Raw genomic sequence first — 24,393 nt, 5'->3', positions numbered from 1 at the left:
CAGGGCAAAAGACTGAACACAAACGCTTATATATGATTGTGCAGCCTCCCTCAGAATACTACACAGCCATAAAAAAGGCTCAGGTTGCTTTTTACCTACTGATATGAAGAACTTCTCTCTGAGTTATAAATACAATGAAGGGAACAAAGCGAGGCACAGGATACTATGCAGCATGTATATCACCATTTATATAAATGCAGGAAAGGGGAGGAGATATGTTCATGTCAGCCTGGTGACGCATAACATTTATTTGGAAAGACTTAGAAGAACCTGATGCCTCTGGCTGCCTGCACGTAAGGGAACTGAGTGGGTGAGAGACAGGAGGAGGGAAACTGTTGCTAAGCCCCTTTTGAACTTGGACCCATGAATGTCATAGCTATTCACGAATAACTATAACCCACACTTAAAACATAAAATGAACAGTTTTAAAGCTAGCTGGTAAGCCTCGTGGGCTGGAACAGGTGTTCTCGTTTCTTTGCTCAGTGAAAGCAGAGATGGGGAGCAGCTGGTGACGCGCTCAGCGGGGCTCTTTCATCCATTCATTCCACCAATACCTGCCCGGCCCCTGCTGGGAGCTGGTGACACAGCTATGGTCAAGGATCCCCCTAATCACCTGGGGAGGGGGGGCAGCTTCCTGGACCACACCCCAGGAATGTGCAACTTTAAGAAGTCCCCAGGGCTTCCCTGGTGGCGCAGTGGTTGATAGTCCACCTGCCGATGCAGGGGACACGGGTTTGTGCCCCGGTCCGGGAAGATCCCACGTCGCGGAGCTGCTGGGCCCATGAGCCATGGCCGCTGAGCCTGCGCGTCCGGAGCCTGTGCTCGCAGCGGGAGAGGCCACAACAGTGAGAGGCCCGCGTACCGAAAAAAAAAAAAAAAAAAGAAGCCCCCATCCCTGGATCATTTTTGCAACCACCAGAGTGCTGAGGACCACTGGTCCAGCACTCATCAATTTCCAAGAAACACACACCTTAGAATCCAGGCTCCAGAGCCTAGAGAGGTGCTGCCACGTGCCCCCCTCCTGACCACTGCCCCATGCACCCCCTACAGATATTTGCGCCTAAGAGCTTCCAGCTGAGTTAAGCCTCCAGCGCCATCGCCAGGTTGACCAGTTCCAGGCACCAGCTTCCCAGAGCCCCTCTTGCTCCCAGCTGGAGGCTGGAGACGTAGGCAGCCAGCCTCAGCCTCCGAGGGTCTGCAGGCACTAGGTGCTTCATAAATTCGTGATGCACGGGCTCTGACCCCAGCTGCTCCTCGGCACCTCCCTTCCCAGCAAACCTGCGTGGAGAAAACCAGTTACACTTGGGTAGCTGCTTAACAAGGGGGCGGGCTGGAGAGGCCCTGAGCCCATAAGAGGGCAGGGCGATGGGGGAGCCCCAGGGTTATTCGAGGCCGGTGTGTGAGGGCTGCTGAGCAGGTCTGGGGGCGGTCAGCTTGGAGGGCCGTGCCATGTCCTTCCAGAGCACTGTCCATCTGTCCTTGGACAGCCCTGCCCATGCGATTTGTGTGCAGGGCATGGAAATCTACTTGGATGTCAATGGGTGAGAAGCTGGGGGCGGGGCCGGGCTGGTGCCTCATTGCCCTCCTGAGGCTGCCCTTGGATTATGCGGGAGTTGGGGGTTACCTCCATTCTCTGTATATTACCCTGCTGTTCTGCCTCATCTCAGGGAGCCCAGTTTGGGTCTTTAAGGGCCCCCCAGTCCTCCTTCTGCCCCTCATGGGCTGTGGGGCCTTAGAAGCAAGAGCCTTGCCCCTTCTTGGTCCCCTTACGTGTGAAATGGGGGTGAGGTTGGCTCCCAGGGCAGCCGTGAAGATTGAGTGAGGGAGGCTCCCGTGAGCTGGAGCTTCAGTGGGGAGGTGACTTACGAGGCCATGTCTCCCCCAGGTCACGGCACAGACCTCCCAATGTTTTTCCCCTGTAGGGATCCCTCGTGGCTGAGACAAGTGGCTCTCCCCACCTTGGAAGTCAGGAGTTTATAAATAAGATGTATCAATAGCTTGGTAACTTCTAGAGTGTTGGTGGGAGGATGGGGTCTGGGCTGGAGCTTGTCGGAGCGGGGACATGGGGGTCCTTGGAGCAGGGCATGGTAAGAGTAAGGCTGAAGTTGTGTTAGGACCCCAAAACTGCCCATAAGTTAGGGTGTCTCAGCACCTGAGAGGCTGGGGGGGCGCTCCCCTCCACACCAGCTGCACTCTAGGCCGAGAAGGTGAGGCTCTTGTGCCCCAACTTCTGTCTCCTTGCCGGGCTACCTAGGTGTGCCCCGCAGCAGTGCGAGTCCTTCACCGTCGATAGCTCTCCGGGAGTCGTGGTCCAAATCTACGGCACAGACCCAGTAAAGATCGGGGAGGAGGCTGCCATGAACTGGTGGCCCCTGTCACATCCCACGAACGTGCTGGTGGGGATGACGTCCCCCAGCTCTGCCAACGACAAGGGCAAGGTAGGTCTTGGGGGGAAGATGAGGGGGACTCCCTGAGGAGATGGAGCTAACACGACCCCTGGGTTCTCCCTTCTAACAGCTGACGTTTCCTGAGCTCTGAGTCTATGAGAAATTCAGTGCCAAATGTTTTGCCCATCTGACCTTACTCAGTGCTTGCAGCAAACCTGTGAGGTGGGCACTCCGTGACCCCATTTTACAGACGAAGAAACTGAGGCACTGAGTGAGGGAAGTGCTCTGCCCAAGCCAGTAATCAGCTGAACAGGGATTCAAGCTCAAGCATGTCTGTCTCCTCCATATGTGCTTCTGACCAGGACACCAGCTTCCAAATTAGCTGCTTTTGAAGTCTGGCTTAAAAGGTTTCAGCAGCAGAACTCAAATGGGCTTTTTGGCTAAGACTGATCTCCCAGATGTGGAGCCTCTTAATGAACCTCAAGAGTTACGCTGAGTTCAACGCTGAGCACTAGGTATCATGAGTTGAATTTCCAGAGGCTGGCATTACCTCCTTTTACATAACAAGGAAACAGAGCTAGAGAGACCCCTGTAAACCTAAATAGCATAACTACCGTGGGACAGGTCCAGGGTCTAAGCCCAAGTCCGTGCCCTTTCCCCTGGGCAGGCTGTCACCCCAACGGAGCCCCTGTGAGGGAGAGGTGCCCTTCCACCTCGTAAAACAGGCTCATCAGAGTCTGAATGGTTAGTGGTGGTTCTGAGTGATTAGAACCACTTGATGCCCAGGCCACACCCCCTGCCCATCAAATCAACCTCTGGGGCTTCACAGCTCCCAGGTGACTCCAATGTGAAGCTGAGGGGTGAGAACAGCTGAGGAAGCACTTTCAGGACCAGGGGACTCGTGTTGGCAGAACTTTCTGGAGGGTAGTTAGCAGAGGACTAAGTGGGGCTGACTGAGGGCAGTACACACCCCTCCCTACACTCTGTGCGCAGGGCAGGCAACTCCCTAACAGGCAGGTGGTACACTTAGGTAAGACTGAGCATCTCACAGATAAGGGTGGAGGCTGTGATGTGGCCCAGCTGAGCCTAGAGGAGCTGAGACGTGTTCTCTGCCCAGGGCTCAGCCTCCAGCACCATCAACAGTGAGATGCTTACTCCTGGCCCCAGCTAATGGCTAGTTCCGTGGTTCGTGGTGAAGGCCTGTGGTCAAGGCCAGTGGCTGAAAGGCAGGGCTTTGTCTAAAGACTCCTCTGGAAGCAGAGTTTGGTGTGGGGCACAGGAAAGACTATCCCGCCCCAGTGTCCTGCTTCCTTTTGGGCAGCTTAACCCATTGGAGGCCCCACATCCTCATGACCCATCTCATGGGGCAACAGGTGGGGTCCCAGGAGGGACAGGAAGAGTGGGGAGGATGTATAGTGTGACTTAAAGCTTGACCTCTAGAGCTGGACAGCCAAGATTGTAAATTCTATGCCACCCCTTTTTCTGGCTGAATGATTTAGTCCCTCGATCTCTCTTGGGGAGAGATCCCACAACCCCTGGATGGGTTGTTGTGAGGCCTCGGTGTGGAAGGGCCTGGAGGGTCACAGCATGTTATACACGGGGGTTATTACAGTACGGTGACTCTGTACTGGCTCACAGCAAGGCACCGGAAGCTCAGAAACTGTAACTCAAGACCAAGGTCAAACGGCCAGACACGGGTACATGGCTCAGGGTCCTGCTCTGGCCCCCCTGCCCTCTAATGCTCCCATGGGTGCTGGGTGCTGTCTCCACAGGTTTCGGTCTCCTACTACCAGCACAATGAGGATGTCCCCATGGCCACAGCTGTGCTCTACCTCACGAGCATTGGTGAGTGTGCTCCCAGCCCTGGAGAGGAGGGGTGGGCTTTGCAGAGGCGAGAGGGGCTGAAGGGGGCTCTGCCTGTAACGAGATGCCTCCCGTGGGTCACAGATGGATTCACACAGTACCCGTTCCCATGGTCCCTCAAAGCTCACTGCTGACCTCATTCTCTGACCAGAACAGAGGCCATCGGGACCCCATGTGTTCACGTCATCCAGCTGCCTGTGTCAGGGTCCTACATTCCGCTTCCTCTGTTGCAATGGATGACGTGTCCGGTCCCAAGTTAATCTTAACCATACCAGACTCTTTCCCCTCTCATTCAATAACATTCCTTCAGCCGTTCTCACTGATGTAGGAAGCCACTACCCCTCCTGCCCTCCTCTTTAGATTGTTCCAGAACAAACTATATCTATTCCCTTAATAGGAACAAGTTATTATGCCTATTCTCTTAAGGAACCAGCTAGAGTGTCTGTTCTTAGGCCTGATTCTATGTAGTCTTCAAACTCCACTCCCCCACCTCTCTGCATCCTCAGTTTTTCCTCACTTGCCCTTGAACCTGCTCAGACCAGACCCCTACCACCAATGCTGTCCTCATCGAGCCCCTGAACACCTTCTACCGCACTCAGTTCGGTGGTCTATTCTCGTCCTCTTCCTCGACCTGTCCTCGGTGTTTACAACACTGGTGGTCCTTTCTTGAGCCACTTAGGGACCCCGCACTCAGCTTTGTCCCTCTGCAGCTGGCCTTTCCTTCTCAGATCCCTGCGCTGGATCCTTTGGCCACGCCCTCCGACCCCGCCTGTCAGCGCAGCGCTGCAGGGCTCAGGCAGCCGGTCACGTGGCTCTACACACAGCCCACAGGTGACTCGCAAAACTCTCTAGCCCAGCATCGCCCATAAACTTGGGGGTCTACTCACCACCCTAGCTTCCTGAGTGTCTGACCAATGTCTCAAACCTTTTTTTTTTTATAATAACAGGTAACATTTGTTGAATACGTAGAGGGATAGGCAGTTTTCCTATATGTTAAACCAGATCAAATTACCCTAGGAGAGTGTTTCAGAGAAAGCGATATGCAATTTTCAGATCAACATTTCTCCTTTTAATTTTATTTATCTATTGTTTTGGCCCTACCCCGCTGGCATGTGGGATCTTAGTTCCCTGACCAGGGATCAAACCGGCGCCCCTGCATGGGAAGCGTGGAGTCTGAACCAAACTTAATACACCCCAAATTGAACTGATTCCCTCTACCCCCAAGTGCCTCTTTCCTAGTAGTCTCCCACATCGTGCTAGAAGCTCCATCCTTCCAGCTGGTCAGGCCCAAGCCCTTGGTGTCACCCTTACTTTTCTCTTAGCCCGTGTTGATCATGAATCTTGTCGGTGTTGCCTTAAGTCTAGCTCGAATCCAGCCACCAGCCACTACCAAAGCTCTCAGCCTGGTCCGAGGCATGGTCATCTCTGCCTGGGTCACCGACAGGTCCCTAGTGCGGTTCCCTCCTCCATCCTTGATCCTCTACAGGTCCAGTCTCAATTTGGCCTCCAGAGAGGCACCTCTCTAAAAGGCTATCAGATAACGTCTCTCCCAATCAAAGCCTCCTACCGCTTGCCCACCCTCAGATTAAAGCTGGCATCACCGTTACCTACACAACCTACCTCAGCTGGCCCCTACGCTACCTCTAACCCACGGCCTCTTTCTCTTTTGTTCATCTTGTTCTAGGCACACTGGCGTCTCTGACCCTTGAACTTCCCACCATGCACTTCCTATTCTAATTGCTTTTACCCCAGATACTAATATGGGTCACTCTCTTGCCTCCTGCAGGTCTCTGTTCACACTTAGAAGACTTTTCTGATCCAAAACTGAGACACCCCCTCCACCCCCTTGTTCCCTGTGGCATTTTACCATTGGACATAATGTGTATTTTACTTATTTCTTCACCCCTTGCCACTGGCACATGTGTGCATGAGTACGCACACATACATCCTAAGATCAAAGAAGATAGGGCCTGTCCTGTGCGCTGCTGTATCCCTAGGACCTAGAACAGTACCTGCTTGGTGACGGGCATCCTTGAGCATCCGTGCCAGGTGCTGAGTGGACAGCAGTAAACGAGGTCTGTTCCCTTGGCCCTGACATTCCAGTTGAGAAATAGCACGCTGAATGTCAAGAGTTATGAACAAAACTACGACCAGGGTGAAGCCACGCAGTGGTCAGCAGGGTGGGGAGTGGTGGAAGGTGGGATGTAAAGACCCAGAAGGAGCCTCTGTGGTGATACTTGGGCAGAAGCCTAGATCCTCAAGCTCTAAAGGGGCTTGGAATCGCCATGTATTGAGCCCTGGCTGTGTCCTAGGGGGCCAAGAGCTTTCCCAGAGGCTGGGGAGGAGGGCCTTCCAAGTAGGAATCACCTGGGAAGAAGCCAAGAGGCACAAGTGGTGTCATGACCACAGTGGACTTGTTTTGTGGCCTCCCAGGAGGTTGGGGGAGATACATGAATACCTGGGCCTCTCCAGGCTTGCTCACGAGACACTGCCTCTGAGGAATTTCTTCCAAGCCGGCAGCATGCCCCAAAGGCTGGAGGACCCTGATACCAGCCTTAGGCAGCCCTGGGTACTTACCTACAGCTCCAAGGCTGCATCCAGCTGGTCTAGATGGTTGAGACCTCTCCCTCCTGTTGCAGAGCTCTCCCTGGACGTGGATGTCTACCGCAGTGGGCACTTCGAGACAAATGACAAACAGGCTAAGGTGAGGCTGCCAGGGATAGGAAGCAGGCCAGGGGCCCAGGAGCCAGATCTGGCCCACAGACTCAATTTGGCCTTCATAGTGTCAAGTGGCTACTATACAAATCAGCACTGATGATGTCAATTTCTAGCTCTTTCAAAATATTAGAATGTCTGGTGGCACTAGTCTCCCATCTTAGCCTGGTCGGGTAACCAACAAGGCCGGAGGGTCAGCTGCCCCCTTCAGATCGGACATGTCTCCTCCAGTTTGCCCCAGACCCCTCCTCCCCTGACACTGAGCAAAGGTAGGAAACTGGTAACCCACATCTAGATCTCCGCCTTCCTCTCAGCCCGCTTACCTGATGTTACTGTCCTGTCCCTGTAGGTACTTGAGTGGGCAAACTCTGATCTAGAGGCCCCTGTCGCCCTGGAGAAAGGCTTGACTCTGCCCCTGAGGTGGAGTAGCATCTGCAAAGCCAAGGACTTAACCTGGCTTCTGCCTGAACCAACATTCCTGTCTTCTTTACAGAAAAACTGGGTCTGGGGCCCCAAGGGCTGGGGTGCTATCCTTCTTGTGAACTGCAGCCCTGCTGACGCACACCAGCTCGTGGACAGGAAGAGCAAGGTGTTCTCTACGGAGGGTGAGAACTGGCCGCTGACCAAGGACCATCACCCACTTTCCTCCCTGGGCTCTGCCCCCCCTGGGGCTTCACTGCTCCATCCCTCAGCAAGCCCAGATTCCAGGCTGATGTCCCTGCTCTGGGCCCATCAAGTCTCTTTTCAATGGCTTAATGGCTTGAAGCGTGTAACTGGGCAGAAAGGGGCCCCTTGGCAAGAACACAGGCTCTGATGTCAGGTTACTTCCCGGCCATGAACTTGAGTATGTTAACTTCCCTGGTCTTGTTTTGCCATCTGTAAAATGGGGATGATAAAACGGACATCACAGGTGGTTGAGAAGACTAAATGAAGACACACAAGGGGTAGGCGAGACCCTTCCTAAAAACCCTCTTGTAGCCTGGGGCAGGACCCTGAGTGTCCTAGCCAAAGCCCTCTTGGATCTGGTCCTGACATGTGGTCTGGACGTAGATTCCAGGTCCCAGCAGTAGAATGGGATTTCCTGGTTCACACCAAGGCTGGAGGGGAACGCACGCTGAACTGACCATGCCAGGCCCTGTTCCAGGTGTTTGTGGGGACCATCTACCCCCCCTACAACTGATGGGGTAGATGCCACCCTCACTCAGAGTGGGCCCCAGCCGTGGCAAGTTGCCTGTAGCCATATGTGCAGCAAGTAGCAGAGACAATGATGCAGGCCTAGGCCAGAGCGGGAGGCACAGTGTCCTCGGTGCTCCAGGATACAAGCCCCTCTACCCCGACCCTACTGCTCCCTCCATCCCTGGAGTGCTGGCCTCCAGAAGCCCCTGAATCTTTGCCTTGTCTTTTTCTCAGAAACAAAGAGTCTGTCCCAGATGATACTGAGAGTTCAGGGACCCAGCTACATTTTAAAGAAATGCCGGGTTGTTCTCCACACCTCCAAGGAAGAGTCGGAGAAGGCAAGAGTCTACCGGCCACAAAGTGAGTGTTTCTCCACATGCCAGGGCCAGTTGTGGCCACACCTGCTCCCGGCAGGGTCCCCGTCAGAAGCCAGCTGGGGACCGAGAGCAACAGGTCAGGGTCTATTACAGCCGGACTTGTGTCCCTGGGATCCTCTGGCTGCCACCTTCACCATGGAGTAAGTCTGTACACGTGGGTGAGTCATTGTACCTCCAAGCCACTTTCCCCAGTGGGGGCGATGATCGTGCCTCTCCTACAGGAGTTTCATAGCTGGATGAAGAGAGGTGGGCATTAGATGAAATGGTGGCTATAGCCTTGTATAGATTAGTGTCTTCTCCCGAGTATTCCTGCCACGCGAATCCATCTGTTTCTTAACCGAGACTTGGCTGTATTAGGTTTTGAGAATTCAGAGGCTGGGAAGCCAGAGTGGCAGCTATGCTAGCACATCCAGCCCAGGTACCACACAGCCCAGGTACCGTGTGGCAGGCAGGTGACATGTCCCTATTCTACAGATGAAAGCGGGGAGGGCTGCTGGCTTAGACAGTGGATGTGCCCAACTCCAGCAAAATACCCTTCAACAGACAAGTCTTTGGATTTCCCTAAACGAATTCAGTATTCAGTGCCTCTCAATTAAGATTTAACTCTTCGCTACTTTCTTTAAAAGCCAAGTCTAGCCCCAGCTGGGCAACTGGGGAGCATGTGGTTTGCAATGGGCCATCTCTGTGTCCAGCGTGGGGGAGCGTGCCGCAGCTCCCTCCTTGCCCATGCTCGGGGGCCTCAGCTCCGAGGCGGCTGTTCCATCTCTTCTGCAGACCTAGGTCACAGCTGGATTGGAAGTGACCTGGGACTAGCAGAAAAGGCAGCCCAGGTTGTATGTGGTCCTTTGACATGTGGGCTAGAAATAAGCCTTAGAAACTGTGGCTCTAGGCCTGGTTCAGGCCATGAGGGCTGTTCTGGTCCTATGAAACCCAACTATGTCCAGGCAACTCTGAGGTGGGCTGGGCTGGATGGGCCTTGGAGCCTGCTCAGGAGGCCAGGGATGTGTGTACCCGCCCAAGATGCCATACTTCAAGCTACCTACCTGCCTTTTAAAGTATTCAAAAATTTAGGGTAGGGCAACACAGCACACTGTGTTAATATATCCTCCACGTGAAGCTGAGTTGAGCTGAAGTTGGAGAGCCATAGTCTAAAAGATAGAGCAAAGGAATTTAAGAAATTTCCGGAGAAATTGAAAGCCAGAGCATAAGGTTCGAGGAAAAAAAGGAAAACACTTGCATGAAAGCAGTGATCAACTATGACCAGTGCTGTTGAGTGACTAAGATGCCCAGATCAGTGGGAAAGTTGGTTTTCAAAGCTGGTCATTAGTGACCTTGATAAGAACAGTGGGGATAAAAAGAACAGTGGGGATAAACAAGAGTAGGGAGTTCCCTGGAGGTCCAGTGGCTAGGACTCAGCACTTTCACTGCGGTGGCCCAGCTTCAATCCCTGAGGGAACTAAGATCCCACAAGTTGTGCAGTGCAGCCAAAAAAAAAGAGTAAAATGGGCAGGCACAGTGAACATAGACCATGGAAGGAGTCTGCCATAAAGGGAAGTATGTGGCGGTAATAACTGGGTGGGGCATGGGGTGGGGGTGGGGAACAGTATCTGAAGATGGTAGAACACAGCATATCCATGTGCAGATGGGACCCATCCAACAGAGGTGGTGAAATAGATTTCAGGAGAAAATTATAGGAATGGATACACAGTACTCAGAATATGGGAAGAGGGAGAGTTAATGGCCACAAAATAGTGTTTCCAAGTACAGCGGAGGCCCCCTCTGAGGTTTGATCATATCCTAAAAGATCTTTCTTTTAGGAAAGATCTAAAAAGATCTAGAAAGTGTGGCTTTCTCCAGCTGCTTGAATGCCAGGGTTGAGGTCTTGGTGTGGGAGCTGACGGCGTGTGCAGGGTAGTGGGTCAGGTAATGGGTCTTGGAACGTGAGGAGGGTGCAAAGGGGAGTGAGGGTGGAGGGTGGGAATCGGCTGTGTAGAAAGGTTTGGGGCTGGGATGAGACTGTAGATGAGCTGGAAAGACTGAAAGAAGAGACGCCAGCTCTGTCTTGGAGGTGGTATCCGAGCCATGAGCCTTGACATTGGCGTCTAAGATGATGCAGAACTCAAGTTCATTGAAATAAGGTCGCAGAAGCAGACTGGATGGTCTGGTCTATGGTGTAAATGGTACCCAGCACCCTAGTGGTGGAGACAAACCAGTTCTAGAACAATCCACGGAGGATGGTAAGGGTGGTAGTCAGGTACAGCGAGGAAGCGGGCAGGTGGCATTATCTGATAGCGTGTCCCTCAAAGGGATAGGAGTCTTGAGGAATGAAGAGATGGTCTAGAAGTGCCATCGAAGATCAAAGGGCACCTGCCCTACCTCTAAGCCCAGGGGTACATAGAAGGTAGAAAAAAGGAGCACAGTTCAAGGGAGTGTTTCCTCTGTGCCCCGGTGCTCCTGCTCTAGAAGGATAAGGATATTACCTGCCCTCAAAGCCTAGGGCAGATGGACAGACAGCCAAGTTCCAAGCAGGGGCTTGGGGAGTGGAGGTGGTGAGAGCTCAGGTTAAGCCAAGCTGAGCGAAGGCAGAAAGGGCCTTCTGGGTAAAGGTAACTGTGTTGTGGCTGGTCCTCCTGGCCTCCTTTTCTGTATAGTGGGGGTGATCGTTACAGCACCTGCCCCAAAGGATGGTGAGGCCGCAAACGAGTCCGAGCCCCGACCCCAGGTGCCGGCAGGTAGTAAGTCCACAAGAAACGTTAACTGTGCTTAAGCGCAAGCGACTAGATACGAGAGAAGGCCCCCGGCAGCTGGAGGGAGACCAGGTGGTGGGCAGTCACTGTCCAGCCCCACAGCACGCCAAGCACGCCTGTTGCGAACCCTGGGCGGGGGCCCTGCAGGGACGCAAGGGGTGGTCATCTGGTCTCGCCCCCTCAAGGTCTAGCTCAGGGCAAGCGAGGAAGCCTCCAGGCAGACTAGAAGCAGGAGGCCGCATAGGTACATCCCCAGCGCTGGGGCTGTCCAGCTGGCCCTGCCACCCGCTAAGGCCAAGCCTGCAGCCACCACCCCTAGCCCTTGCGACGAGGTTCTTCTGCAGAACCGCCTGGAGCCAGTCTGCGAGGTGAGCCACAGCCCCCCTCGGGTGATCACTGTGTTGCAACCCAGAGCAAGGGGCCGGTGAAGCAGGCCATGGCCGCAGCTTGTGTCGGACTTTTTGGGTGAGGCTTCCAAGCCCATCTCTGTACAGCTTCTCACCTTGAAGGCTTACGACATTCTCCCCAAGTCTGGCCAAAGCGTAGAACCACCATGAGCCTTCACCTCTTGAAGGCAGGTGTTTTTATCTGAGTCCCGGCTCCCGACCGGTCTTTGAAGAGTGAGTAACTGGCCCCCGTTTGTGAACAAACCCCTGCTGTCCACTAAGCCCTAAACACCAGGAACCTAGGGGCCGAAAAGCCATCTTGACCCCAGCTCTCCTGGGACTCCCGGCCCGACTTCTGACCTGAGGAATGTGCCATTGGGTGTGGTTATGGGCACCAGGCTCCTTCAGCAGCCGGTCTATCCTTCTCTCCTTCCTAGAAGACAGCTCTAGCACCTTCGAGTTGGTGCTGGGGCCTGACCAGCACACCTACAACTTGGCCCCCGTCGAGGATGACTTGGAGGAAACCTTCTACGTTGAAGCCTTAGAGTTCCCATCCGCCAGCTTCTCGGGCTTGATTTCCTACTCGGCCTCCCTGGTGGAAGAGTCTCAAGACCTGGTACATCCCCGGGTAGAAGAGCAGCCCTCAGAGCAGGGACTGTGGGGGAAGGGAGACCTGTCACAGCTGGGCAGAAAATGGGAGCACAGTGGGTGGAGCTAGGGTGTCATGTCACCTTCGGGTAGAGGACAGGTAAGGGCGTGGAGGTGGGCTGGGCTGAGCAGCTGGAGGCCCGGTGGGGGGAGGGGGAGAAGGTGGACGGGGAACCAGGTCACCAGCAGCACCTCGTCTTACATCGCAGTCGATTCCAGAGACCGTGGTGTACAAAGACACCGTGGTGTTCCGGGTAGCTCCTTGCGTCTTTGTCTCCAGCACCCAGATGCCTCTAGAGGTATACCTGTGCAGGTAAGAAACCCTCAGGCTGCCTGGGCCGGGTCGTTTCTATAACTGGCTGGCTCTCCTGTCTGTCGGCGGGGTGGGTAAAGATGATTAGACTTCTCACCAGGAATGTGAAATCCTTCCACCTGAGGCAGCCACCCAATGCTTGTTTGGATACTTACAAGGCTAGGGCTGGAGCCGTGACCACGGCAGCCCCCCTCTGGTCTTAAGGGGAGACGGACAAACAGCATGGTTTCAGGTAGGATCCAGGGCTATAAAGCCAGGGAAAAGGATGGAGGGGTAAGGATGAGATTGTTATAGGGACAGCAGGGAAGCCTGCAGAACCAGGAGAGAGCAGGCAGGAGGAGGGGGAGGGGCGACAGGGCAAGGTGAGCAGGGCCTCAGCGTATTAGGGCGAAGCCTCCGGGACTGTAACGGACCCCCAGACAGTGGTTTAAAGTCAACTTTCTCCCACCTAGATGCCCACAGTGGCAGTCAGGGGCCCTGGTTCCTTTCAGGCTGTGATAATGCTTTCCCCTGAGGCCGCAGCTTCATCTTTATGATGGAGGCTGAGCACAGGCACTTCTGAGGCCTGGCCCCTAGGAAAGGGGAAGAGCCAAAGTCCGGGCAAAGCCACCCCCATTTGTTGCTGCTGGAGTCTGGAAGGCTCCTGAATTGCTCTGCTCACGTGCCAATGGCCTGAAGAGGCGCAGGCCACACCTAACGGCAGGGAGGCCAGGAACGATCTCTAGCTATGCGGCTGGAGGAGGGGAGAAAAGACTGTGGCAGGTAAAACCCGTGGGAAACCATCCAGGGTCCTGCACAACCACTCCGGCCACGTGGAAAACCAGAGGTACAAATAAAAGGAACCAGTTCAGCCATTGAGATCACGTGGGCCAGACGCAGCCATGGCTCGGGCCGGGGCGGTGGGAGCGCAGTGGTTAGATTCAGGATTGCTTGGAAGGTAGGCTCCCCCGCCCCCAAGTTAGCTGAGGGATGGGATGCAAAGAAACAGGAGTGTCCCCTGGGTTTGGGGTATGCAACGAGATGAATGGTGGTGCCCCTGCCTGGCGGGGGGGGGGGGTGTCAATTGGTGCTTTGGCTCTAGAGACATAAAGCTAGAGACACCCATTAAGTTTCTAAGTGTCTGGAGCTCAAGGGAAAGTCTGGCAGCTGGAGATGGGGGGGCCCTGGCACGTTGTGGGTATTCAGAGCCACAGGCCTAGCTGAGCTCAGAGGAGGAGGGAATATATTGGGAAGATGCCTGAGAAGTGAGCTCTAGAGCCGTCGAACCCTCGGCTCCAGACAAGAACCTAGCAAAGGAGCCTGAGAAGGAAGAAGTTCAGATGAAAACCAGGAGAGCGGAGACCCGGAGGTGAGGGGAGGGTGATACGTGGTAAGAGGCCAACCATGGGAAATTCCGAGGAGAATAAAGTGCCCACTGGGTTTGGCAAGATGGAGGCCACTGTGCAGAGCGTGATCCTGAGTGGTGGGTTTGAGTGTGGTGGGGTCACAATTGCGTCGAAGGAATGAATGGGAGGGGAGTACTCTGCAAAACGCCAGAGAAGTGGTCTGAAGGGGATTTGGGAAAGGGAAGGCTGTTTTTTAAGGGAAGCAAAGAATAATGCTAATGGATGTGATCCAGAAGAGAAGGGGGAAACTTGGTGGGGAAAAAGCGAACAGGTCACATTGGCCTTAATAGGTAGGACAGCTCACCCACTTTCCAGGAGCAAATTGACTAGAGGAACTGTTAGTGGTAGGATGCTGTCTGGTGCTAAGGACCTGTTGAAGTTGCCAACTTAGAGGACCGTCACTGTGGTTTTTCTCCAACTATTTTTGGTAACGAGCTCTAGGGAAGAAGAAATGTAGAACTGAATCTAAGCAGGGTTGTAGTTTTGCCAGGCAGATAAGGCCAAGGGGAAGGATAAGGGTATGATTATTATGATGCATCACAGACTCAAAGTTAGATAAGGAGAAAAAAGACACGGGGTGATGGGAATAAAAGCAGTTGAGGGCCAGGCATCACAGTGATATCAAGCTGCTGGCCCAGGGACCAAAGTGAGCAGGGAAGATGGAGGTGATGGAACTGGACAGTTGATCTTAGAGGTGGTGTGACCATTAGGATGGGAGGGTAGAAATAAGACCTTGTCAAGTCAAGGATCTGAAGAGGTCACGGTGGCCTGGCTGTAGCACCTCATGGCAAGGAGTACGTCCATCCCTCCTCCAGACTCAGTGGAGGGAAAGAAGAAAAATAGCTCTTCCACGGGAGGGCTGCTAGGAAGTTGGGTCCACAGAGGAATGCCAGGCTTCAGAATGAGAAGGTAAAAGGGAAGAGCTTGAGGGATTTTGCTGACAACTGATATCCAGGTATAAGATCTTTCTTGTCTTTTGTATCTGAAGACAGAAGTTCACTCACAGGAGGCATCTATTGAGACTCTGATCTTCTAAGACTCTCCCATAAGGGTGGTATTCAGGCACGGCTTGATCCAGCTTTGCCACAGATGGTGTACAAGACTGGGGCTACACTTCCTCCCCCACCACACATCTCAGACTGTTTCAGACCTTATCAGGCTGGCCAGTTCCCTGCAGTCTTGTCTGTGTAGAATCGAAAAATAGGTTCTTTGGAACGGTAGCATGGAATAGCAATTCAAGTTTTGGACCTGGATTAGAATCCAAATTTTTTACACTTCCCCATGGTGACCTTGCTGGCATTCAACGCAGGAGGACCTGCTGGTAAAATGGGTGATCTCAACATCAGCCCCAAACATCACTGTTTCTCTCCAACAAGGAATGGATGTACACTGTGGACCTGTGAGCCTGGTGCTCTACGTGATGGCACTAAGACCTCAGGGCTCAAGACCCACCCCTGCCAACCATATGAATATGACAACCTTGCTGGCCATCTCAAGGGGGCACTAGGCTTCTTGGCTTCTCGGGAGAAAAGTACAGCCCCCTTGCGGTGAGAGGAGTCAGCCCTCTGGGTAGATCAAGGCAGGAGAGCCTGGGGCATTTCCTAGATCACTGGGGCAGGGAGTGGAATGTGACGCAGAGTAGGGACAAGCAGGGTCTTAGGACACGAGAGCGAAGACTGACACTAGTAATCTTAAAATTTTTATTGGAGTATAGCTGATCTACAATTTTGTGTTAGTTTTAGGTGTACAGCAAAGTGATTCAGTCATACATATATCCATTCTTTTCTAGATTCTTTTCCTGTATAGGTTATTACAGAATGTTGAGTAGAGTTCTCTGTGCTCTACAGTAGGTCTTCATTAGTTATCTATTTTATTTATAGTAACATGTATATGTCAATCCCAATTTATCCCTCCTCCCCTCTCCCCCCGGTAACCGTAAGTTTGTTTTCTACAACCGTCGACTCTACTTCTGTTTTGTAAATAAGCTCATCTGTACCTTTTTTTTTGAGTCCACATATAAGCGAGATCACATGATACTTGTCTCTGTCTGACTTACTTCACCCAGTATGACAATCTCTAGGTCCATCCATGTTGCTGCAAATGGCATTATTTCATTCTCTTTATGGCTGAGTAATATTCCATTGCATATATGTACCACATCTTCTTTATCCATTCCTCTGTTGATGGGACAACAGAGGTGGTTTCTTCCACGTCCTGGCTATTGTAAATAGTGCTGCAATGAACATTGGGGTGTATGTATCTTTTTGAATTATGATCATAATTATGACCCATAATCATGGGTCATATGGTAGTTCCATTTTTAGTTTTTTAAGGAGACACTAGCAATTCTTGACCTGACTTTGCCATGAGCTAAACCAAGTGATTCTGGGCAAGGCACACCCTGAGCTTACCAGCTGCTGCTCCATGAAGTGGGGGGACAGCAGCTCTGCTTACCTCACGGGCAGGGGCAGCATTTCTCCTGACCAGAAGGAGGTTCCCCCTTCCCCTGGGACAGAGAGGTCATGACCAGTTGGGGAGCCTTGGAGGCCTTTCTACAGCCAGCTTATTTCCCGTGGCAGAGAGCTGCAGGTCCAGGGCTTCGTGAACACAGTGATGGAGCTAAGCGAGAGAAGTAACATCCAGGTGGCATCTGTCTACGAGGACCCCAACCGCCTGGGCAGGTGGCTCCAGGTAATCCCCCACCTGTGGGGGAGGGGTGGGGGAGACACCATGTGTGGCACATACAACAAACTTCACCAGCTTCTGTTCAGCCTTCCAGCAGAGCTAAGAGTAACCAGGGGCGGCTTTGTTCTTAGGAGGTCAGTGGTGGCTGAGATGAAATGACTTGCCCAAGTCCTAGCCACTAAGGGGTAACGCTTAGAGTCCAACCTCCTCCCATTCCAAAATGTACGCGTTTGAGACCACAGAACACCTAACCCTAAGGCCCAGGTGTCTGAGGGGCTGATGCCTCCAGCTACAGGCTGGCAGGCCCGGGGCACTGCCCCAGGGTCCAGCTTGACCCTGGCTGAGCAGGAAGTGTCGAGCCCAGTCTTTTGAGGTCTGGTCTGTAGTCACAAATGACGAGGACCTAAGTAGTAGTGATGAAGGAGAAAGGGGCCGACTTCTGCCCTTGATCTTGCCGTGATAGAACTCTAAGTACCATGAAAGCAAGAAAATGATATGATAGTGAGTTACTAGATTTACCTCGGCGCTTTGCGTGGTCAGGAACGTCTTCAAACGCGGGAAGCAAGGAGCTGGCCGTGCAAAGATTGGGGTTGGGGGTGGATTAGAAGTAGGAGCCCTTCAGGCACAGAAACAGCCGACTGAAGATCCACCATGTGAGGAACAGAAAAGCTGGTGTGGCCAGATCAGAGTGAACTACTGTCAGAGGTAGGTAAGAGCTAAATTATCTATCGGGGACCTTTTACACAAAGGTAAGGAAGAGAAGAAACCAATCCCAAGCAAGACGAGGGGAATTCCCTGGCAGTGCAGTGGTTAAGACTCTGTGCTCTCACCACCAAGGCCCCGGGTTCGATCCCTGATTGGGGAACTAAAAGCCCGCGAGCCGCACCGGTGCAGCAAAACCAAAACCAAACAAGATGACATTGAATGGTATTATTCAGGGCAGTTGAACGTTCTGACTTAGGTTTGGTTTTTTTTTTTGTTTGTTTGTTTTTGCGGTACGCGGGCCTCTCACTGCTGTGGCCTCTCCCATTGCGGAGCACAGGCTCCGGACGCGCAGGCTCAGCGGCCATGGCTCAGAGCCCAGCCACTCCGCGGCATGTGGGATCTTCCCGGATCGGGGCACGAACCCGCGTCCCCTGCATCGGCAGGCGGACTCTCAACCACTGCGCCACCAGGGAAGCCCCTGACTTAGGTTTTAAAAAGACCCTCTGGCTGAGAAATAGAGCGCCAGCCTTAGGAAGGGGCAGGAATAGAAGAGATGCTGATTGGAGGGCCTGACAGTCACAGGGGGAAGAGGTGGTCTTCCCCAGGTGGCTTCCCCTGAATAGTACCAGAGAGGAGTCCACTTGGAACATATTTTGGAAATAAAGCCCACAAGGCTTGTTCACGGATTCGGTGCAGGAGACGAGTGGAGGAAGAATCTTAGGTGGCTCATCAGGTTTTAAACCTGATGAACAGAAGGACAGGCCAGGGAAAATCCCCAAGAAGGGGGGGATGCCTGCGCAGGGTTTTGAGGGCTGAGCAGAAGGTGGCAGGGAGAAGGGGGTTCTCCCTGTACCTGCTCTCTGGAGGTGGCCCGTGTACAGGGAGCACTTGTGGCTGGAAAACTGGATGCGGGAAAGTAGCTGATGGAGCGAGAGAAACTCACAACTTGTTTCCCTGTGTCCTCCAGGATGAGATGGCCTTCTGCTATACCCAGGCTCCCCACAAGACTACTTCCTTGGTCCTTGACACCCCTCGGCTCCCCAAGCTCGACGATTTCCCCATGAAATACTCACTGGTGGGGACTCGGTTTGACTGATCTGAACTTGGTCCAACCTCTCAGGCCTGGTGCCTGCTGGAAGTGATGGGTGCCAGGGGAGAGGGCCCAGGTGGCCTCTGGGGGAAAGGGGTGTGGGAATCTACTGAGTCTGGAATGGGGTAAGACTGAGGCTTAACGCCTGTCCCTCCTAACACCCTGCCCCTGCTGGGTCTCCTTCCAGAGCCCTGGGGTTGGCTACATGACCCAACGCACCCAGGACCATACGGTGGCCAGCATAGATTCCATTGGGAACCTGATGGTGTCCCCACCTGTCAAGGCCCAAGGGAAAGAATACCCTCTAGGCAGGATCCTCATTGGCAGCAGCTTTTACCCCAGGTGAGGCAAGAGGCCAGGTAGTGGCCAGATGCCTTAAAACCAAAGGGAGGGACTCCTGTAGTTCACCTGGACCCACCTGATTCCCAGAGGACTCAGCAGGTCATCTGCTCTGGACCTTAAACGGTCAAGTCAGGACCTCTGAGTCTTTGATTCATGTAGGAGACTAGAGGTAGAAAGAGCAGACAAACCACTCATTGAGTGGTGATTCCAGGGTTTAAATTGAAGCATGCTAAATTTGGTTGGCCTATTGAACCAACATGATGTTGCTGCCACAAGATGTGTGGCTAGATTTCTTGGTGGCCGCTCATCTAAATCCAGGAAATACAGGGTTCAGTCTTTATCCAGAATCCAATGGCTCAGTCCTGAGTTGAGCCAGAGTAAAGGATTCTTTTTAAAATTCCTATGGAAGTATAGTTGACTTACAATGTGGTGTTAATTTCTGCTGTACAGAGTGACTCAGTTATACTTGTATACATATTCTTTTTCATAGTCTTTTCCATTATGATTTCTCACAAGGTATTGAATATAGTTCCCTGTGCTCTACAGTGGTAAGGGATCCTTCATAACCACCCCACCCCCCTATGGACCAGCCAATGGGTAGAGCAGCCAGTTACCCGAAGGTAGCCTGGCACTCACCGAGTTGTTGGCAGCCAACCTGGGCCATGCCAGCTCACGGGCTGTTCTTTCCATCTTCCCTTTAGCAAGGACTGCCGGAACCTGAGCAAGACCCTCCGGGACTTCCTCTACGCCCAGCAAGTCCAGGCCCCGGTGGAACTCTTCTCCGACTGGCTGATGATCGGCCATGCCTATGAGTTCATGTGCTTCATCCCTGCACAGTACAAGGTGGAGGACAAAAAGGTCTGTGTTGGGGGCTGGTGAGGATGTCTCCCACCCTCTTTCAGAAACTTCTGGAAGGGAAGCTAGAATCTGACCCTAGTTCTTTGATTCCCAGGACTTCTGGCTGCTCCTGGCCAGCCCCAGCTCCTGCTACAAACTGTTCAAGGAGAAACAGAAGGAAGGCTATGGAGACGCACGTCTGTTTGAAGGGATTAGAAAAGATCAGCTCCTTTCTAATGGTAAGGGGACACCCCCCCCCTCTGCAATAGAGGGCAGCTCCTTGGTCCCAGATGTCCTTTCTAGAGAACCATTTCTACTTGGTTCCTCCTGATAGAAAAGGATCCTAGGGAAGCATAAAAGCATGAAATGTACCATATTAGAACATCTTGTTCTCTTTCAGGGTAATTCTGGTGGTACTAGGACAGGACAGGCAGATCAGCCAGAAATTCTGGGATGGCTGAGAGGCTGCCAGAATATATGCAAAGGGGAACTTAACACATGGATGGCTCCATGCGGTGGGGGACAAACCAGATGCTACCAACACTGGTGTCTGGATGTCTTCGGGGAAGGTTGGGTTAAGTACCTGGGTGTTGGGACTTCAGGGTCTCCTGGTCACCCTGCAGGAAGACGTAAGTGGACAAGCAGAGATTGTGGGGCCTGGTGCCACAGCAGTTCTGTTCTAAACCTTCTGGAAACCTAGAAAGGGAGTGTGGGGGAGGGGGTGAAGTTCTCGACGTGTGGCCTGAGGACCACCAGCTTCAGTATCACCTGGGAGCTTGTGAGAAATGCAGAATTTCAGATCAAATTTTGAGGTGGGGCCCAGGATCTCATGGTTCTAGGAGGGCTTATGGAAGGCGACCTTGAGTATGAGCCACCTGTCACACACCAAAGACCTTGTGTTACCCCAGCTGATGGCCAAGTGGAGCAACTGAAGAACAAAGTTAAATAACCCGGGCAAGATCATACGTGGCAGGTAGCCAGGCTGTACACAGAAGGCATGGAGGTGCCCAGGTGAGCGGGGGCCGATGGCACTTGCTCACCTGGTCCAGGCTGCCCGCCTCAGACCCGATCCCAGGCTCCTCCCCTCCGACCCGGGACCGAGTGGCCGGTTGTGGCAGTGGAAGTCCTCCTGCGCTTTCACGGACCCTGCTGAGTCCCCACATGTGACGTTTGACCTAGAATGGGTCCCTGGAGGCCAGACAGGCCACCCACCGTCATCACTGGCCAGAGAATATACCCAGTCATCTGTGCCCAGGACTGGAGTCTGCCCAGCCCTGGACCACTTGGCCCACCCCCTGGCCCACAGGCCTGCCCGCCCTCTCCTCCTTCCTACAGGGAGGGAGGCCAATACCATCAATCAACTTCTGGCTGATGAAAACATGAGGAAGCAGAACGCCTACGTGGAGGTAGGGGCCAAGGATTGGGGACCTTCTCCAAAAGGCAGGGGGAGGCAGGGATCGCCTTGGCAACGGGTCCCTAACTGAGCAATAACTATGACCAAGCATCACACACGATACCTTACTCTAATCCTCAAAATAACCCTATGAAGTAAACCCACCTTGTCTATGAGGATAGCAAGGCTCAGAAGAAAGCCACCAGCCTGAGCCGATGAACTGGGGAACCAGGTTTGAACCCCAAGTCACCTAGTGTTGGACCCGAAGACAGTGCTGTAGCTCAACCTCCCGACAGAAGACCTCCCCGACCCTGGCTTCTCTAGGAAGCTCTGGGCACCAGAGAACATATCAGGGCCTTCTCAACACTTCTGAATGAAGCGGCCCTTCAGCTCAGAGTCAGAATCACCCAGCACCTCAGGTCCCTTAAAATGTGAATCACAGGCTGTGAGAAGCAAATTTTCCAGAAATTAAATACCTTCTAGTGGGGAAGCCACGGCCTGGAGAAAGGACGATGACAGGTCCAAGGTCACCCATCAGCACAAAATCGCTTGGTCCGCTGAGTCCTTATGGCTCCCGGCCAAGGCAAGCTCTGTGCCCTGACCTTTGCTGAAACAGGGGAGGCCTCCGGGCACGGCAGGGTGGGCAGCAGCCAGGTGGGGGTCCAAACAGCATCTCTGAGCCCTGGTGACATGCACCGTGGGTGTGAGGTCATGAGCCCTATGTCAAGACCTAGGAGATGCTCAGGCATCGGGGGTTAGCTGGTCTGGGCAGGGAAGTGCCCCGGGAGTCCACTGCTGGTGTCCCTTCCTAAGGATGGGAGCAAGTGCCTGGCTTTGAGGACCTGTTCTTGCCCTTGCCCAGGTCCCCCACTCTGGCCAGGACTGAGGGCTAAGGGGCCCCATGCTACTGCAGAATTAGGACTAGGGGCTGCCCTGGCGCTGATGAGCTGAGGGATCATGGCCTCTCGAGACCAGGCCTTTGCTCTGAGCCCCGACTTCAGAGCGCCGGCCCCCCGCCCTGCATGGCTCCCCGCCTGCAGTCAGTGCCGAGGAGATGCAGCTGCTTCGGGCTGGTAGCCGGTACCCGACAAACTCGCTGCCCTCCCGGCCCTTTCCCGCCCCGCAGAAGTGCATCAACCTGAACCGCAGTATCCTGAAAAGGGAGCTGGGCCTGGAGGAGCAGGACATCATCGACATCCCGCAGCTCTTCTGCCTGGAGCATATCGCCAACATCCCCTCCAGCGAGCAGACCGAGAAACTCTACGCGAGGCCTTACTTCCCTGACCTGGTGAGGGGCGCAGGGTGCTGGCTGGGTGTCCCCGGGCTGGGGCTGGGGGCAGTCTGGCCGACTCTGGCCAGTCTCTTGACAGACACGGTGCTAGGCTACGGAGGCGGGGCCCAGCAGACAGTGGCGCCTGAGAGGAAGAGAAGTGAAAGCCCTTCTCTCCCCCAGTTAGAGAAGACCCCTCCAGGGAGCAGGTGGGTGGGGGCCCAGGCTGGGCCAAACAGGGACTAACAAACAGGGACCAACTTCAAGGGCCCACCTCACAGACGGGGACGCTAGGCTCCACCAGAGTGGAGGGGGTAAAGCTGTCTGCTGGCCATGAGACCATGGGCAAGCTCCCTGAGCCCATGAGACCATGGGCTCAGCTTCCTGTCCATGTATCTGGGCAGCACCCTATTTAGAACAGGAATTGGGAATTTGGGGGTGTGGGTATATGCGAGAGCCCTGCTAAGGCCAAGCCTTCCAACTGTGGCCTACATCTGACCTTTCTCTCACCACTGTGCCCCATCACGTAGGTGCTTAGAATGAATTGAGACACTTGGGCTCATCAAGTCCTTAAACACTTGCAGGCCTCTTCTCTGAGCCCCAGGGACACAGGCCCCGCGTTCAATCGCACAGGGTTCTCTTTTACAAGACCAGTGAGGCCCTCTGGGCATGCAGTAGGAGGCTACATAGGCCCTGGGAGTAGGGAGGTATGGGTAATGGTGGGAGAAGCTGCTTTTGAGGAAGAGATGCTAGAATTAAGATGTGAAAAACGGACAGAAGTCCAATGGCAGAGCCGGGCGTAGAGAGCATTCCAGTAGAGGTAGGCAAGATTATGGCACAGACAAGACTAGAAGGCCAGGACAAGAGAAATGCAGTAGAGGACGCAACAGAGAAGTTGGCAGACCTCAGCTGGGCAAGATTTTTGTTTTGCTATTGAGAAATATATCAGGAGTCACTGGAGGGTTAAGCAGAGCGGGGTGGAGTTTGCTCGGATGGATTGGCGATGTCTGTCCGAGCAGAGGCTTGGAGGAGGGGTACCCTGTGCTTGTCTTTCCTGGTCTAGCCCAACCACAGAGGCAGCTGGGTTTTCCCTTGCAATAAGCCCAGTGGCCTTCCTTCCTTAGAAGAGGGACAGGGGCCTCTCTTCCACGGCTCTGACCCCTGTTCATCCTAACTGCCTCCGTGACAGCTACAGATGGTCGTGATGGGCCAGAACCTGGGCATCCCCAAGCCTTTTGGGCCCCAGATCAATGGTGCCTGCTGCCTGGAGGAAAAGATCCGCCAGTTGCTAGAGCCCCTGGGATTCCAGTGCACCTTCGTTAACGACTTTGACTGCTACCTGACTGAAATCGGAGACTTCTGCTCCTGTGCCAACATCCGCCGGGTGCCCTTTGCCTTCAAATGGTGGAGGATGGTGCCCTAGACCCATCTTAGCGCTGCCAGCCCTGCCCCAGCATGAATGGCCCACTATCACCACTCAACAGTGTCTGACCCTTGCCCTGCTCAGGGGCCTGGAGTCAGGGTTCTACAGCCCTTACTCACCCTGCCCACCCCCGTCCCTCAGCATTCAGTGGGGTGGCAATACTGGCAGCTTGAGGCCCTTGGAAAAAGACGTCAAGTGGTCACTGAGAAGTTACTGAATGTCCATTAAAGCTCTAGTCGTTCTCACTGCAGTTTGGCCGCGGCCTCCTCATTTCGGGGCAGGGGGTAATGGCTAAGGATGGAAAGCGGAGCAGCTGGGACACCTGTGGTCAGGCTGTCCCACTGGGAGGGGCAGGGGACCAGGCTACCATGGAGCTGCTGTCCCTCGTCTTCAAGGTCTTTGCGTGTGGTGGGAGCGGTTGGGCTCGGGTCACGCAAATCCTTCTCCAGTTCAAGCATCTGGTGAGCTGGACGTAGGCGCTCGAGCTCAATGTGACAGACTCTAGGCTTGGGGAAGGGAGAGGACTCCCCCTCGGCCTGGTAGGAGCTACAGGAGGCCAGGCCCGAAGAAGAGTGACTCCCGTGCCTTGTGGACAGCGGGCATCGGCAGGGAGAGGCTCTAGTCTCCTTGGTCAGCAGGTATAAGATTCTG

General features: G+C 53.9%; 1 protein-coding gene across 1 annotated transcript; it reads left to right on the top strand.

The window, feature by feature from the left end:
• Positions 1 to 1,227: 1,227 nt before the first annotated feature.
• PADI6 (peptidyl arginine deiminase 6) lies at positions 1,228 to 24,219 on the top strand. Its single transcript, XM_089900187.1, has 16 exons — positions 1,228 to 1,541; positions 2,255 to 2,438; positions 4,160 to 4,232; positions 6,890 to 6,954; positions 7,459 to 7,570; positions 8,376 to 8,501; positions 12,089 to 12,279; positions 12,509 to 12,612; positions 16,577 to 16,688; positions 18,355 to 18,462; positions 18,665 to 18,819; positions 19,521 to 19,677; positions 19,772 to 19,895; positions 20,992 to 21,062; positions 22,176 to 22,337; positions 23,509 to 24,219. The coding sequence occupies exons 1-16, from the start codon at positions 1,450 to 1,452 to the stop codon at positions 23,740 to 23,742; spliced, it is 2,070 nt and encodes a 689-aa protein (XP_089756313.1). The 5' UTR covers positions 1,228 to 1,449; the 3' UTR covers positions 23,743 to 24,219.
• Positions 24,220 to 24,393: the final 174 nt, after the last annotated feature.

Source organism: Delphinapterus leucas, chromosome 1, assembly GCF_059928025.1.
Source record: "Delphinapterus leucas isolate spDelLeu-1000000601 "Yukka" chromosome 1, BTC_Dleu_Yukka2, whole genome shotgun sequence".
NCBI classification, from domain to species: Eukaryota; Metazoa; Chordata; class Mammalia; order Artiodactyla; family Monodontidae; genus Delphinapterus; species Delphinapterus leucas.
This window is presented reverse-complemented; position numbering and strand designations above follow the sequence as displayed.